We start from the raw sequence: 16,307 nt of genomic DNA, 5'->3' as shown, positions 1-16,307 counted from the left end.
GGCCCTGCTGCGAAGAAATCTCAGTCCTCCACCTAATGCCCATAGTGGTCCCAGCTCCCAACCGCCATCAACTCTTATGAGCCCCACATCCTGCTCACAGGCACCACTTGGGCACCCATAACCACACACCGCCATGGGCAGCACACACAGGCACACGTGCCAGCCCACACTGCCCCCAAGCCTGGGTCCACCTCCACCCACCTGTGCCCGGGGTGCCCTCTCCTGCTCCCTGCCCCAGTGCCTGATGCTGACCTGGGGCCTCAGGGGAGGCACCCACAGGCAGAGGGAAGAGGGTTACGCTAATGGCAGAGGCAAGTCAAGCAGGAAGCCTGGAAGCAAGGGGCTCTGTCTAAGCTAGGGACACCTGTCGGCGCAGGCATGGCACAGGCCTGGGTTCTGGCACTGGGCAGGTAGGCCGCCCCACCCACTAAGAGTCCAAAGAGCACAGGTGTGGCTGCCTCCCGGCCTCCGCACCATAAGACTGGTCTGCTTCAGGGCTCAACTGACCACAGGGCGCCTGCCCGGGACTGCGCCACTAGCAGAGAAGCCACCGTCTTCCCACCACCAGCGCCAGCCCACCAGCTCAGACACCTGCCCCTTCGGAGGCACCAGCCTCCAGGCCTCACTGGAGCCCAGGTAAGGGCCTGGCCCTCAGGAAGATCAGGGCCCAGCCAAGCCGCAGGAGGTCCCGACATAGTGGGGACAGCTCGGTGGCTTCCCAGGCCAGGGTCTCCAGCCCATTCTCGACGTGGTGGCCCTAAGGAGGGCTTGGGACTCAGCTGAAGGCTAGCGGGCCAGGGAGCAGAGCGTGGGGCAGGCCGGGCTCCAGCAGCACCTCTGGGCTGCTTCTCTCCAGGGCCCGTGATGCAGACGTGAACTTCTTCCCTGCTTCAGCTCCCTAAACTTGGGGGATAAATGGGGAAACTGGGCTGCCACAGATTCTCTTACCCCCCACCAGAGGCAAGACAGACCAAAGTCAGCCCCCGTTCCTCCACCCCTACCTTTCATCCCCCATCCCCATCCCACCTCGTTGTTGTGATGTGGAGCAGGAGATGTTGCTTGGACCTGCCAAGAGAGACTGTTGCCAAAATCCTGGCTCCCTGTCTACCGATGCCAGATAGAAATAAGGAGACAGAGTTTGGAGGAAGTAGAAAAGAAGAGCTTCATTATTTTTGCCAGGCAAAAGGGAAATACAGCAGGCTAGCGTCTCAAGAACTATGCCCCCCTTTCTTGGGAATAGGGAGAGGTTTTATATCCTCTTGAAGGCCTTGCATTTTCTTTTTCTTTTGCAACATTTCAAAACGGCCACAGTTGCCATCAGGCAACTCAGCAACCGGGTCTTGTGTTCCTGAAGTTATCAGCCCTTGACCTTCTTTCTGAAATGCAGAATGCTACATGAGAGTGGAGGGGGAGAGGAATGCCAGGTGCTGAGTATAATCTATATGGAGTCAGAGAGTAATCAGCCTTGTGGAGGACAAGTCCAGCTACAAGTGTTTGTTACTAGTAACAGCTAAAGAATAACCAACATTGTTTAACTCTTGTAGGCCTGTTCGGCTGGAATGTGCCACAGGCTGCTCACTCATTTCTGTTTTGCTGCAATAAGACCCACAGGGACCATCCTGTGTGAAGGGGCTGGCAGGTAGGGAGGGGTGCTAAAGAAATAAAGTTCATTTTCTCTTCTTTATCTTCTGGCTCTAGAAGCAGGAAGTGTTGCAGCCTGTGGGGTGCAGCTGGGGAGAGAGGGAGCAGGCTTTTAGAACCCCTTACCCTTGGAGAGGAAAGGGATCCTTCCAAACGTGGAAAACACAGACCCATAGACAATCCCTTGTTTACTAGCAACTCATTTCCCCAACACTGAGTCATCTTATCAGATCTTCTGCTATTTTCATAGCAGGCCTAGTTACAGGGGCGTGGGCTGCTCTCTGATACTTTGCCCAGGATATTCCAGGGTTTCTGTACAACTCGGATGCATCACGGAAATGCAAGGACATCACAGAACTGACACCTGTCCATGATGCATACACACATCATTAGCACATACCCTTGACCCACACACTCAGCTAACTCCTGCCACACCCCCACACATCTCATTTACCTCCATTCCACTTCAATATATGTATATATTCTAGACTCCCTCTATGCTAGGAAGGTACTGGGGGAACAGCAGGAGCAACATAAGTCCACTCTCAGGAGGGCACAGCCCAGTGACAGAGGCGCATACATAAACAGTTAAAGCATGGAGCTTGTAGTCAGACCCAGGCTGAGTTCATTCTCTATAAAATATTTACTTGTGATCTCAGACCTGTTATCCTCTTTGAACTGCCACATCATCCTCATCTGGTCAGAGGGGTAATAACAGGACCCACCCAGCAAGGTTGTTCTGAGGATTAAATGAGTTGTTGGGTGTAACATCTGTAGAAGAGCACTCAGCACATAGGATGAAGGAAGTATAAGTGACGGTGCTGTGCTGTGCTGCGCTTAGTTGCTCAGTCATGTCTGACTCTCTGCGACCCTTATGGACTTTGGCCAGTCAGGTTCCTCTCTCCATGGGGATTCTCCAGGCAAGAATACTAGAGTGAGTTTCCATGCCCTCCTCCAGGAGATCTTCCCAACCCGGGGATCGAACCCAGGTCTCCCACATTGCAGGCAGATTCTTTACCTAAACCACCAGGGAAGCATAAGTGATGGTAGTGAAAACTAAATCACATAAAGTTCATAGGCACTTGACACTAGGCTCACAGCACTAACCAGGGTGGTGCTGTTGTTAGAGAGGAACTTATAAGACTCGGTGTGGCATTAGGCAGATGGGCAGGGTTGAGTGGGGTGGTCAAGGAGGGCTTCAATGAGGAGGTGATCCTTAAACTGTAATATATTTAACTTATTTTTTTATTGTGTTAACCTTGGTTTATAACACTATATAAGTTTCATGTGTACAACATTATATTTCTAATTCTGTACACACTATAACATGCTCACCATCGAAATTTACTTTGTCCGTCATCACACAGTTGATCCCCTTAACCCGTTTCACCTTCCTTCCTGCCCCTTCCCCTGTGGTAACCTCTACTCTGTTCTCTGTACCTATTATCTCTATTTTCATTTGGTTTAGTCTATTCATTTATTTTGTTTTATTTCTTATATTCTACATAAGTGTGGAGTCATACGATATTTGTGTTTCTTTTTCTGTCTTATTTCATTTCGCATAACACCCTCAAGGTCCATGCATGTTATTGCAAATGAAAGGCTAATATTCCTTTGTATATACTACATCTTCTTTATCCATTCACGTGTGGATGGGCATTTAAGTTGTTACCATATTTTGGCTATTGTAAAGGCCCGGATGAACATGCCTGTGAGTGTGCTCAGTCACAACCAGCTCTTTGGGACCCCATAGATTGTAGCCCCCCAGGCTCCTCTGTCCATGGGATTCTCCAGGCAAGAATACTGGAGTGGGTTGCCGTTTCCTTCTCCAGGGGATCTTCCCCACCCAGAGATCAACCCTCGTCTCTTGGGACTCCTGCACTGGCAGGTAGATTCTTTACCAAGGTGCCCCTTGGGAAGCCCCCATGATGAATGGAGGGGTGTGGATATCTTTTTCAATGAATATTTTCATGTTCTTTAGATAAATAACCAGAAGTGGGATTGCTGGGTCATATGATTGTTCTGTCCTTAGCTTTCTGAGGAGTCTCCGTACCATCTTACACAGTGGCTGCACCATTTTACATCGCATTTAACTTATCAACAGTGCACAAGGATTCCCTTTTCTTCTTTACCAACATTTTTATTTCTTGCTTTTTTGATAATAGCCATTCTGACAGGTGTGAGATGATAGCTTATTGTGATTTTTGACTTGCATTTCTCTAAGAATTAGTGATGTTAAACATCTTTTTATGTGCCTGTTGGGCATCTGTATGTCTCTTTTGAAAAAACATCTATTCCCTTGAGCTGGAATTTACAGGGTTGGGTGGGGAGGGGCTCTGGGCAGAGGGTTCCAAGTATGGAAAGGCAAAGAGAGGAGATTTAGTAAGACATTTAGGGAAGTTCAAGTCACTAACACATCCTACAGAGCTCCATCATAAACGTGCAAACATATGTGTGTGCATACGCACACATGTACACCCCTCTTGAGTGGCTCCCCCGCATAAGAGCCAACACTGGCCTCCTCCCAATTTGAAGAGTTGAAACAGGCTTGGACAAGAGGCTTGCTGTGACAGGGAAGGCTGCTGACCCTCATGCCTCCCCTCCAGAAGCCAGGCACACCCATCCAGCACCTTTTACACTCAGGCCCAGGATGGGATCTGGTCCCAGGTACCTGTCCACACAGCTTCCCTGGGGCCATCAGGATGAGCGTTATTGGCCAAATAATGGGAAGTTGGGAGCCTGCCTGGGGGCCTCCGAGGCCCAGCCAAGATGGAGGGCTCCTTGCAGAGGTCTCGGCTGGAGACGGATCCAGAAGGAACGGTGGTTTGAGCCCCAGACCCAGGTCAGGGATGGGCTGCGACAGCAGCTCTTCCACCCAGCTCTGCCTGCTCATCCCTCTCCCCAGTCCTGATCGCTGTCTCTTCTGCTCAGTTTGGGTTTTAGGGAGTCATCTCAGCAGCATCAGAATGTCCCGGCCAAGCAGCAGAGCCATTTATTGTAAGTGGTCCCCTTCTCTCCCTCTGGGTTCCCTGAACCCCTGCGTCCAGTCTCTCCCTCCCCACACTGACCACCTCCTATAGTTGTGCCTGTCTCAACTCCTTCTTCTGCCCTCACCCCCTTGCTTCATGCCATGGCAGTGCACCGGAAGGAGTACTTGCAGAAAATCGCCTTAGAGCCCACTCACCTGCAGCACAGGGTGGAGGTGAGTAACCCTAGGGCCCCATACAATTTCCTGATTCAAGCCAAGTTCTCCTACGTGCCCCCAACCCTGACAAAAAGCAGATATCTGAGATAAGTCTGCCATAGAAGCCAATGGCCTGACCCGGCCAGAATAGGTGGGCTCAGGTCCAGCAAGCCTACCTGAGCATTTGCTAAGTGCAGGGGAGGAGGATGGGGCAGCTGGGCATGGGCAGAGGAAGCTAAGCCAGTGGGCATCCCATCCCCAAGTAGCAGAGGGATGGGCCAGGATCCACCACTCGATCCCGCCCCTTCCTGTCTCTCAGCTCATCGCTTGCCCCAAGAAATTGCTTTTTGCCCAGGATCTGGTACAGCTGGAGGACAGAATGTGTGAGGTCAGCCAGCGGTCCTTGTGCAGGGACTTGAAAGGACCACTATCTGAGAGGGGAGCCATCTGGGCTTGAGCTTCCTGGGCACGGCTTGGAGCCTGGAATGGAGGCTCTGGCACTGCCTGGGAGAATGACACTGGCACTGCCAGATCTAGTTGCCAGGACAGCTGTTGACACCACGTGAAAGCTCAGATTGGAAGGGTGTGGCAGGGAAGAGCAGACACTGCATCAGGCTGAAGGTCTGAGTAGAAGCCACCCCCAGACAGCAGTAGATTTAGCACTCACCCCGAGAAAAGGCAGGGAGGGATGCTGGAGCAACCGTCTGGAAGAAGTCAGCCTTCCCCAGTCAGCTGAGCTGGGACTAAGATCCCTGGGCTTCATGGAGGGAATGAGGATTGGGAACTGGCTTTGTTTAGGTCTAGGAGGCAAGAGCAGGGGAGGTATGTCCAGGGTGCCAGGGCATTTGCCCATGATATCAGGGCTCCTGAATATGCTGGCCGAGTGAACTTGAAGAAGAGCTGGGAGCTATGCAGAGGACAGGGCAGTGGGGTCAAGGGGCAGGAGGCAGATGGCATCCTCCCAGCAAGGGCCTAGAGGTGAGCACAAGGGACAGGACTGTGACTTTTGAACATGGATGGTAGAAGCGAAGAGTATCCTTGAGAAGAGAGAATAACAGCAAAACCCTGCTGTAGTGATCAGACTAGCAGGGGACAAGGGCCTAAGTGGAGACTGAGGTCAGTATGAACCTCTCTGGCAAAGAATCAGGGAGAAGGGCGGTGGGCTTGACTTATTCCTGAGAGGCTGGGAGGTAATGGATTATCAGAAGGGGGACATGCATGCTGGGCGTGGGGCGCAGCATGCATGGGGTCAGAAAGGCTAGGTCAGGGAAGAGACGGACCAGGCTGGGTGGGCGATTCTCAAAGAGAGCAAAGAAAAGTAGGGGACAGAATTTGAGCATCCTGTAACCTACCTGGAGAAGCTGAGACTTATATGTTGGATAGCTGAAGCCCACGCCCCCTCCCCACATTTACCACCATCTAGACTGTTACAGGCCATGATTGTCCTTCCTCCAGAGTTCTAAATCCCCTCCTACAGCCCGTCAGTCCCCACCTTGCCCGACTGCCTCCAGACCTCACATTGTCTCTTGAAGTCTACTTTATGGGGATTGCCTGGGGCCTCCCCAGTGAGGAGGCCAGAGACACGTCATCCCCTTCTGCTGCCCTTCCCCCACCCCCACCCCTGTCCATCCCCACCTGTGAGCCCCCTCTCCAAATCTTCTCCCAGCCCATCTCCTCCTGTCCCCTCAGCACCTGATGACATGTAAGCTGGGGACACAGAGAATCCAGGAGCCCAAGGATGCTCTGCAGAAGCTGCAGGAGATGGACGCTCAGGGCCGGGTGTGGAGCCAGGACTTGCTCCTGCAGGTCAGGGATGGCTGGCTCCAACTGCTGGACATCGAGACTAAGGTCAGCCTCCCACCATTCCCTGCAAGGGGTCATAGCTAACCTGGGCTGTGGGAAAGCAAGCCCCAGGGCATGAACACCATCCCACTATGCCCCACATGGCAAGCACCCTTCCCCCCACACAATACACACCCAGGACTAGGAAGAAACAGGAGATAGAGGCACAGGGGTCAGGGGAAAGGACACCCCATCCCAAGCCATTGGAAGGGTGGAGCAACCCAGGTCAGGAGCTCCTAGGGGCCTGTCGGGCTCTCACGGACTTCACAGCCAGTCTGTCTGCTTGGCCCAGGAGGAGCTAGAGTCCTACCGCCTGGACCGCATCAAGGTCATGGACGTGGCGCTCAACACCGGCTCCTACAACTCTGTCCTGTCCATCACCGTGCAGGATTCAGACCTGCGAAGCACTAGCACTCTGCTTTTCCAGTGCCAGGAAGTGGGGGTGAGATCTAACAACCATCACCACCCCCAACCTAACCCCTCCCCTCCCCCATCCCCCAAGCCTGTCTGATTGCCGGTTCCTCCAGGCAGAGCGACTGAAGACCAGCCTGGAGAAGGCTCTGGAGGAGGAGGTAGAGCAAAGGTAGGCAGCCTGTGCCCCCGCCCACCTGCAGAACCCTCGAGCTCAGGTCTGGGTGGGCTAGACTCTGCCGCATACCTGGCGGAGCTCAGGGGCCTGTGACCCAATAACACAGACATTGACCTGGGGAGTAGCGAGGCTGGAAGCAGGGCGCAAATGAGTGCTGGGCCCAGGGGCCACTGGAGACTATCCTCAGAGACTGATGTGGGACCAACTGGTCCCGGAGGGCAGGCCGATGATGCTGGGGAGAGTCAGGGAAGGGTTTGGATGGAGACTAGGGGGCAAGGCTGGTGGGGCTCCTGGAGAGGGGCAGTGGTACCCCCTGGGTTCTGGGGCAGAAGTGTGGGCAGAGCCTCTGCCCCAAGAACCCAGTCAAAGCTGTGTCCTTGTCATGTGCTTGACAGGCCCCAGTTGGGAGCCCTTCGCCCAGACCAGGACCGATGGAGGGGGTCTTCTCTGGAAAGGCCGCTCCCTAAGGAGCAGGCACGTCCTCTGGAGTGGGGACCCCCTCCAGAACAGCACTACTTGATGAGCCCAGAGCACAGTGAGTTTGGGCGTGGGGGCCAGTGGGAGGAAAGGTTCCCATCAAAGAAGTTCTGGGCCATGGTCCCCTTCCTCTACAGACACCCCACCACCATCTCCGAGGCCCCTGCCACACCGCACCAGCATCCGAGAGCCAAGCATCTTCTCGCTGTCTCCTTCAAGGAGGTCCCCATCCCCTGAGGACCCAAAATGGGATAAGGTAACTGCAGACTGTCTTGGGCTTGTTGAGGCTTTTGTGGTCTAGCCAAAGGGAAGACACCAGTTGTCTCCCTCGCCTCAAGGAGCCAGGCCCCAGGTCCACCAAGGCAGGGCCTGGCCTAAGAGGGGACACAGAGGCTTGGTCAGCCCTGGGCTGGGCCTGAGGCTCAGGCTTGTGGTGGAGGGAGGCAGGATTGGGAGTTCCAGGGTGGGTCTAACTGCCCACTCAGCCAGGGGTTGTTTGGGCCCCAGGAGGTGCTGGACCATGTCCTAAGGGACATCGAGCTGTTTGTGGGGAAGCTGGATGAGGCCCAGTCTAAGACCAGTCGTAAGAAGAAGAGTCACAGGAAGAAAAAGAAAAAGAATAAGGAAGGTGAGTGAGGAGGGCCAGGGGAGAGGAGTCGGGGTTCGGGGGAGGGGGGGAAGTCTTGGGATGATACATGACCCACCATCTATCCCCTTCTTGCTATAGAGATAACAGAGGTACATTACATCGACTGCTTCCAGAAGATCAAGTATAGCTTCAACCTCCTGGTACGTGACTCCCCACAAGTTTCCCAGCTCTTTTCGCCCCCTCCCTCCCCTCCCCTACCTCAGCAATCCCCTCCTCTCCCTCCCCTCTCCCTACCACCACCCCCCCACCACCACCGAGCAATCCTGTTCTCTCTTCTCTCCATGGACATCCCATGCTGCTCCAGCTTCTCCCCCTGGAACTGCCCCACCCCACTCTTGGGTTACTTTGGGAGAATGCCAGGCTCCCCACCAGGGCCCAGAACAGTTATGGGGCCCTGGGATCCTAGTGAAGGTGGGGTGGGAGGAAGGCTGGTGACAGGCTTCACCCTGTGTCTTCAGGGAAGGCTGGCCACCAGGCTGCAGGATACAAGTGCCCCTGAGTTTGTACACATCATCTTCAAAATTCTGGACTCCGTGAGTCAGGGCAGGGCTGGTGGGGGTAGGGGGGAACAGGGTGGTACAGAGGGACGTGCTGAAGTTAAGATGAGACAGGCCAGGGTGGGAGGGAGGGGGCAGAGGGAGGTACGGGTCTGCTCCTTGCTCACCGCCAGCATACCCTCTTCCTTGACCCCAAGACACTACCCCACTGTGCACAGCAAGCACCTCTCAGCAGACTAGGTGCGCTGGGGTTGGAGCCAAGGACACCAGTGAGGGCAGGAAGGAGCAGGCCTGGGGCAAAGTAGGAAGCCAGGGACCCCGAGCCCTTTCCCACTCCTGCCTGGCCCCGAAGAAGCTCAGGCTTCCTGACACCTTTCATCCTTCCCCAGATCCAGACCCAGTGCCCTGAGTCTGACTTAGCAGCCCGAGTGATCTCACCCCTCCTCACCACCAAGGCCATCGAGCTGCTGCAGTCCTGTCTAAGCCCGTCAGAGAATAACCTCTGGGAAGGGCTGGGCACAGCCTGGACCACCAGCCAGTAAGTGACAATAAGGCCTGAATGAATTGGAGGCAAGCAACATGGGGGTGTAGGGCAGGAGGTGACAAGCTCTACATTGTATCTTAAAACGAATTCTATACCCGTTAAAACTATACCCATTCCTCCACTCCCCAGCTCCTGGTAACCTCTACTCTACGAAATTTCTAAAAACAAATCAGGGAAATCTACCTTGAGTTCCCAACATTTAATTAGGCTAAGCACAATGGGGAAAAAAAAAAAAAACCAATACACTTACCATCGCCCACCATTGCAGGAAAGCATTATCTCAGAAAATAGAACAGTTCTTCCCAAGAAAGGAGCACTGGCAACCTTCTACTAAAATTTTTCTCATTTTTGTCAAGGACGAAGTAAAAACTTTGTCTCAATGTAGCCCAGATTTTAACAATTACGGACATAAGAGATGTTGCAAATGTAACATCAATAAGATTTGCAACCAACTGGCAGAGGAGCTAAGAGAAGCGATATTTCATGTGGGTGGAACAGTGACACAGGCAGTTGGGCAGCAAGGCAAGCTGATGAGCGCAGCGGGTGGGATGCGAAATCAGTTAGCACACCCCGAGTGAGGTGTCTGCAGAGACTGGGTGGCCTGGCCCTGCAAGGAGAGGTCTAACCTGGCTACGAGGGTTTGACAACAGTCAGTACAGATGTAATAGTTGGGACCCCCTGGAGGTAAGCACTGCAGTAAAGTAAGCAGAGCCCACTTTAATAAGCATGGCCTGCTCTCCCCACGAGAAACAGGCCTCGGAAAACTTTGAGGTGACAAAAAGAAACGGATAAGGAGGTAAAGGAGGCAAAGAGAAATTCCGGAGAGTTTAAAAGGAGAAACAAAAAAGCAGAAGCATGAAAACCAAGAGAGAAGAGGGTTTTAGAAAGAGAAATCAACTGGGGGAAAAGCCAATGGTTCCAGGAGTCTTTTTGCCTAATGAGCAGTTTTGTTTTGCTTTTCAGTTCAGCCCCATTAAAGGACATCTGTGTCCAGTTCATCTAAAGACATAAAATATAACTTAACATAATCTATTTATTTTATTGTGGTAGAATATACATAGGATAAAATTTATTTTAACTATTTTTAAGTGTATAAGTCAATGCCTTTAAGTACATTAACAATATTGAGCAACCATCACTCCTATTCATTTCCAGAACTTTCTCAGCATCCCAAATGGGAACTCTATACCCATTAAACAACCAAACAAAACTCTTTACCCATTCCTTTCTTTCCCCAGCCCCTGGTAACCTCTATTCTATTTTCTGTTTCTGCTTATCATTTTAAATATAAGATTGACGTCAGGTGTGCCCTGACATGTTTTCTCATTTCATAAAACAACCAAAAATTAAGGAATGAATGAAATGAAAGACAGAAACACAGAGAACAGAATTAACTAAAGAGATGTAAAAACCTTCAAAAGAGTTCAATTTCAGGCAAATTTTATTCAAACTATTTGGCTTGAAGCAAATTCACCCAAAACTATGCTGCTGCTGCTGCTGCTAAGTCGCTTCAGTCGTGTCTGACTCTTTGCGACCCCATAGACGGCAGCCCACCAGGCTCCGCTGTCCCTGGGATTCTCCAGGCAAGAACACTGGAGTGGGTTGCCATTTCTTTCTCCAATGCATGAAAGTGAAAAGTGAAAGTGAAGTCGCTCAGTCGTGTCCGACTCCTAGCGACCCCATGGACTGCAGCCTACCAGGCTCCTCCATCCATGGGATTTTCCAGGCAAGAGTACTGGAGTGGGGTGCTATTGCCTTCTCCAACCCAAAACTATAAATGACACTAAATTCTGTGGTAATAGACTAGAAGGATACAGATCACACAAGGCCATTTGGATTTGGCAATCAGAAATCATCAGGGCTTTAGAAGAACTAGTTTCAACAGAGTAATGGCAGAGGTAAAAGTCATGTGGTAAGGAATAAAGAAAGATCCAAAGGTAAGAAAATGTAGGCAGGGCCTATGGACACATCCTCAAAAAATTTGATAAAGATAAGATAATAGGATGGCATCTTTAAAAGCATAGTCAAGGGAAGACTTGAGCATGTTTTTAAGGCAAAGAAAAGGAGCCAGTGAGGACTTCCCTTGCAGTCCAGTGGTTGACTTCACCTTCTGATGCACGGAGGAAAGGGTTCTATCCCTGGTCCAGAAGCTAAGATCCCACTTGCCTCCCGGTCAAAAAATCAAAATATAAAACAGAAGCAATATTATAACAAATTCAATAAAGGTTTTTTAAAGGGCCCGTATCAAAAAAGGAAAGAAAGAAAGAAAATGAGCCAATAAAAAAGATTCAGAAGAGGGAATAATTTGTTCCCATTGAATACATATTTATTAGGGGTTCCCTTTTAGCTCAGCTGGTAAAGAATCCACCTGCAATTTGGGAGACCTGGGTTCGATCCCTGACTTGAGAAGATGTCCTGGAGAAGGGAAAGGCTACCCACTCCAGTATTCTGGCCGGGAGAATTCCATGGATTGTATAGGCAGTCCATAGGGTCTCAAAGAGTCGGAAATGACTGAGTGACTTTCACTTTCACTGCCTCCTCTGTCCCTTCTGCACTATACTCTGGAGACAGCTATCAAGGAGATCAACATAGAAAGAAACACGGATAAGTGAGAATCATGCGCAATTCAGAATGTGTGTGCACAGTGCAAAGAAGCAGCATTCCCATCAGTCTCTGGGAGGCAGGGAGACACTTCCTCCAGGAGGGCCTCCGCGTTCCCCAGGCAGGCAAGCAGAGCCAGCCTGGAGGCCACAGGCAGTGCTGCTCCTCTGGCGTCCCGGGCAATGGGTGAGGGGGCAGGCCGAGAGGCAAGTGCCAGCCCCCGCCCTAGAGCCAGCCAGAGTGCCCTGTGGTGATCACAAGGGGGAGGTCCACACACGAACCAGCTAGAAAGAAAGATATGCTGCTGGGGAACCGAAATAGGTTAGACCCCAGGAGTGTCTTCCAGCCCTAACACTGCAGTTCTGCCACTTTCATTCAAACTCCCCATCAGTGAGTTAAAGTACTCATCTCTTAGGGTGTTGATATGTCTGCACATTCGTGGGCAGAGGTGAGGCTGGCCCACAGATACCTGTGCCGTGGGACCTGTACGTGCTTAGCTGTGGGCTCCTGTGTCCTGGGGCCTTTCATCTGTGCACACGGGCCACTTTCTCCATTACCTAGAAGATCCCCCAGGCCAGCTGCTGTCCTCTCCGCCTTCTCCACATCCCACAGTCTGGCACGGAGTGGACTCAGCCCTGTTCTTTCCCTAGGGCCAACTGGACAGGCATCGAGCCCCTGCCCTACAAACCCACATTCTATGATGGTTGGCGACTTCCAGAAACTTCCTACCAGGTAAGGGGAGCTTAGCACAGAGCCCGAATCAAAGCCCTAGACTCTGGCTAGTTTCCACCGTCTCAGTCCAGCCATGGTCACGTGACTCCTAAGTGGTAGGTGGGTTCTGTGTGGAAAGCAGGCAGGCGAAGGGACGTGAGGCAGCTGTGCGCGGGCGGGCCTGTGGCCTCACACCCCTGCTCTCCACCACCATGCAGCTGACGTCCTGCTCTCACTTTGTTCTGCCCCCACAGGCGCTCTCAAGTTACCAAGACCCTACTTCCATCCGGTATGCCCTGGGCTTTGTCAGGACCTTGTGGTTCTGGGGAGGGAAGGACCAGGCTGATCCTGCGGATCTGCAGATTCTACGCCTCACTGACCTCTAGGCTCTCTTTTAGTCAGACACGCACAAGCACATCTCTCCCCTACTTTGGGTGAAAAAGCAGTTTTTTACCTTCCTAGGATACAATCCCTCTTCTTTCAGTATTCCCCACATGTAGCTCTGATTTTTCAGAGATTGAGTATGAAGTACTCAAAGGAGTGCTCAGATACAGAAGACTCCACTGCCAGAAGAGTCTTGAGAAATCACCAACATCTAGACCCCTTCTGCCTATAGAAACCCACACCCCAAGCCCATCTAAAAGTGACCTGCCCTCAAGCTCTGTGGAAACCCCAAAAGTCATTGCTAGACTCCAAGGGGGAGATGTCTTGGGCTGAGACAGGGGCCGGATCTCTGAGGCCCCACTCTCCAGCCATCCTGACTCTGTCTCTGGGGGGCCAGTAGGGAAAGCCCTAGGTTAAGGAGCACCTCGCACTTTGCTCAAGAGGAGACACACAACCATGGCCCCAGCCCTGTGCCCTCCAGACCCGGACCTGTCAAGCCAGCCCTGAAAATGCAAGTCCTCTATGAGTTTGAAGCTAGGAACCCACAGGAACTGACGGTGGTCCAGGGAGAGGTACTGGAGGTGAGGCATGGACTTGAGCTGAGAAAAGGAGGCGGTGGTTGGCAGTTGATGGGAGCTATTGGGAGCATGGGGGGTGGAGGGATTGGCCTGGAGAAAGTGAAGGAAGGTTGGGAAGGGCCCAGAGAGAGAAAGTCCGGTGGAGGAGGGGAAGGCTGGCTGGAGAGAGGCTCGGGTCACTGACGTAGTGACTCCCTGGCAGGTTCTGGACCAGAGCAAGCGGTGGTGGCTGGTGAAGAATGCAATGGGACGGAGTGGCTACATCCCCAGCAACATCCTGGAGCCCCTAGAGTCGGGAGCCCCCAGGAGCCAGAGCGAGTCACCCACTCGGGTACCTCCATGCCTAGACTTCAGAAGCTATAAAGCCTGAATCAGAGGTGGAGGCAGGGAGGATTCTTTGACAAGTGGAGGAGATGGCCCTGGTTCAACTGAATCAGTATTATCACGTTTATTGTGGGGCCAGAGCAGAGAACAAGCCTTGTGCTTGTCGGACAAGCAAACATGGAGTGAGACACATGGTTTGATGAAAGCCCAGAGAAGGGATCCTGATGAGAGGGGCTGTGGGTGGCTCTGAGATGAGATGGTTTCTGACTCCCACTTCCCCTGGTTCTAGGGTCCGATGCTTCGACTTAGCTCAAGGCCTGAGGAGGTCACAGCCTGGCTACAGGCAGAGAACTTCTCCACTGTGTGAGTGCCAAGTGCCACAGCTTTACCTCTGTAAAGGGCACCAATGACCACTGCCCCCCACCTCCACAAGTGTCTCTTCCAGGGCACTTGTCCCTTCAACCCCAGGAGTTTATGGAGTTGGTTTAAGCCAGTTTGTTTATCTTACTCCCTGACCTCCAAACACTCTTTCTGTGAATTCTCCTGTCACCCCAGCCCTCCAAGCCCAAACACCCCCTTCTCCACCCAGATATCCAGGGCTGGGTCCTTCCACCCCACCACTGACAGTTTCTGCTCTATTTGTGTCCAGGACCGTGAAGACCCTTGGGTCCATGACAGGGAGCCAGCTGCTTCACATGAGACCTGGAGAGCTACAGATGCTGTGTCCACATGAGGGCCCCCGGGTCCTGGCACGGCTGGAGGCTGTCAGAAGGACGCTGGGGGTGAGGACACATAGGGGTCCCAAGCCCTGCTGGAAATGTGGGGTGCTCCCTGAGTGAGCATGAGAGTGCCCGGTGGGCAAGCCAGCAGGCCCGACCCTGGGGTGGTACTCACTGTGGCAGGTCTGGTACAGGACCGTCCCCCAGGGGCTTGACTTCACATGCACAGGCACACCCTGAAGCTCCTGACTGACTGTTGGCATGAGCTCTGGGGTCCCTCATCTGGCACTGGCCTCACCTCAACCTTTTCTTTCCTCAGATGAGCCCTTAGGCAGCAATTCAGACACCTCCAAGACCAAGACTTTCTCACAAGCAAGATGGCGGATCTGATACTCTTTAGAGCCTTGAGAATTCCTCTTCCAAGCCCCTAGGTTGCAGCAAACCCCACACCCCAGCTCACACAGCAAAGAGGATGAACAAGACCAGAGGTTGAGACAAACCGTGCCTGTGTGGAGAGGTCTCCCCAGTTGCCACCTATTTATTGCGTCTCTCTCCTGAGCTTAGAACATTTATGCCTAGATTTGTCAGGACTCTGTTTAGACCCTCTCCTCCCCAATAAAGGTATCCTCAAGCTTGTCATGTGCCTCTCTTGCAGCTTCCTCTGGCCCTGGTGGAGGCCAAAGGCAGGGAATCAGGAAGAGCTAGGACACTGGGCATGAAACAGCAGCAGCCCTACATCCATCACTGGGCCAGACTATAAGTGGGAATTCACTGGAGCAGAGTCAGAATTCAATGATTATGGCCCAACTCTCCTTAATTTCTAAATAAATTTGAAAATAAGGCTATACTCGACATCTTTATCTTTCTGTGTACATTTCTCCTGGTATATTCCAAGACACCCAGTACAGGTGAGGGCAGAACATCAGAGCAAGGAGTACTGAGGCTGACAATTGCAGGTTTTGATCAGCCACACTGGCCAATGATGCAAAGACACACTAAAAAGCATGTCCAGGCTCTACCTGGCAACTTCCTCTTTTAGTACTTTTGTCACTTCCTGTTGCAGTGAGCTAATTTTGAGCCCCCCTCCCCAGCTCGTCTCTTTAGTGGTGTAACATAGGGAACATTGGACTGGCTACGTGAACTCAGGGCAAGTCATTTCACTCTCTGGCTCTCTTTTTCCTCTCATATGTTAAGTGAAGAGTCTGAACTATCTGTGGCTTCTAATATTTAGGATATACAGCCTTCTTTAATCTCAGAACCATCACAAGACTCCCCTCCTTATATAACAGAGGTTCTACTTTCATTCAGTTAGTCTGCAGATAAGGTTTGATATACATGTGAATTAAGGGCCCCTTAAGAGTCCTTAAGATGTTCCCTTAGTACAATAGCCAGAACATGGAAGAAACCTAGATGTCCATCAACAGGTGAATGGATAAAGAAGTTGCAGTACATAGATAGAAAGGACTATAAGTCAGTCATAAAAAGGGACAAAACTGAGTCAGTTGTAGTGAGGTGGATGAACCTAAAGTCTGTCATACAAAGGCAGAAAGAGAAAAATATCACACAT

General features: G+C 52.0%; 1 protein-coding gene across 2 annotated transcripts; it reads left to right on the top strand.

Moving 5' to 3' along the window:
- Positions 1-504: 504 nt before the first annotated feature.
- EPS8L3 (EPS8 signaling adaptor L3) lies at positions 505-15,377 on the top strand. Of its 2 annotated transcripts, none has more exons than XM_086391706.1 (19): positions 505-636; positions 4,573-4,638; positions 4,779-4,843; positions 6,515-6,673; positions 6,960-7,109; positions 7,195-7,250; positions 7,652-7,791; positions 7,871-7,989; positions 8,241-8,361; positions 8,461-8,522; positions 8,841-8,915; positions 9,269-9,417; positions 12,675-12,756; positions 12,990-13,024; positions 13,520-13,700; positions 13,900-14,028; positions 14,311-14,384; positions 14,671-14,803; positions 15,060-15,377. In XM_086391706.1, exons 2-19 carry the CDS (start codon positions 4,608-4,610, stop codon positions 15,069-15,071), a joined length of 1,773 nt encoding a protein of 590 aa, XP_086247832.1. In that variant the 5' UTR covers positions 505-636; positions 4,573-4,607; the 3' UTR covers positions 15,072-15,377. The 2 variants fall into 2 exon arrangements, with proteins under 2 accessions (XP_086247832.1, XP_086247831.1); XM_086391705.1 differs by having other exon boundaries at positions 13,517-13,700.
- The last annotated feature ends 930 nt before the right edge of the window (positions 15,378-16,307 follow it).

The sequence above is a fragment of the Bos grunniens genome, chromosome 3, assembly GCF_055505025.1.
Source record: "Bos grunniens cultivar Pamir isolate PY7600 chromosome 3, Bosgru_T2T1.0, whole genome shotgun sequence".
Classification (NCBI taxonomy): domain Eukaryota; kingdom Metazoa; phylum Chordata; class Mammalia; order Artiodactyla; family Bovidae; genus Bos; species Bos grunniens.
Note: the sequence above shows the minus strand (reverse complement) of the source record. Positions and strands in the feature narration are given on the sequence as shown.

Excerpts from the sequence above, each read along its gene's own strand:
- EPS8L3 (XM_086391705.1), top strand. The coding sequence starts at position 4,608 with ATGTCCCGGCCAAGCAGCAGAGCCATTTATT. Across the intron at positions 6,674-6,959 it reads TGCTGGACATCGAGACTAAG|GAGGAGCTAGAGTCCTACCG; the intron begins GTCAGCCTCCCA and ends TGCTTGGCCCAG. Across the intron at positions 13,701-13,899 it reads TCCAGGGAGAGGTACTGGAG|GTTCTGGACCAGAGCAAGCG; the intron begins GTGAGGCATGGA and ends ACTCCCTGGCAG.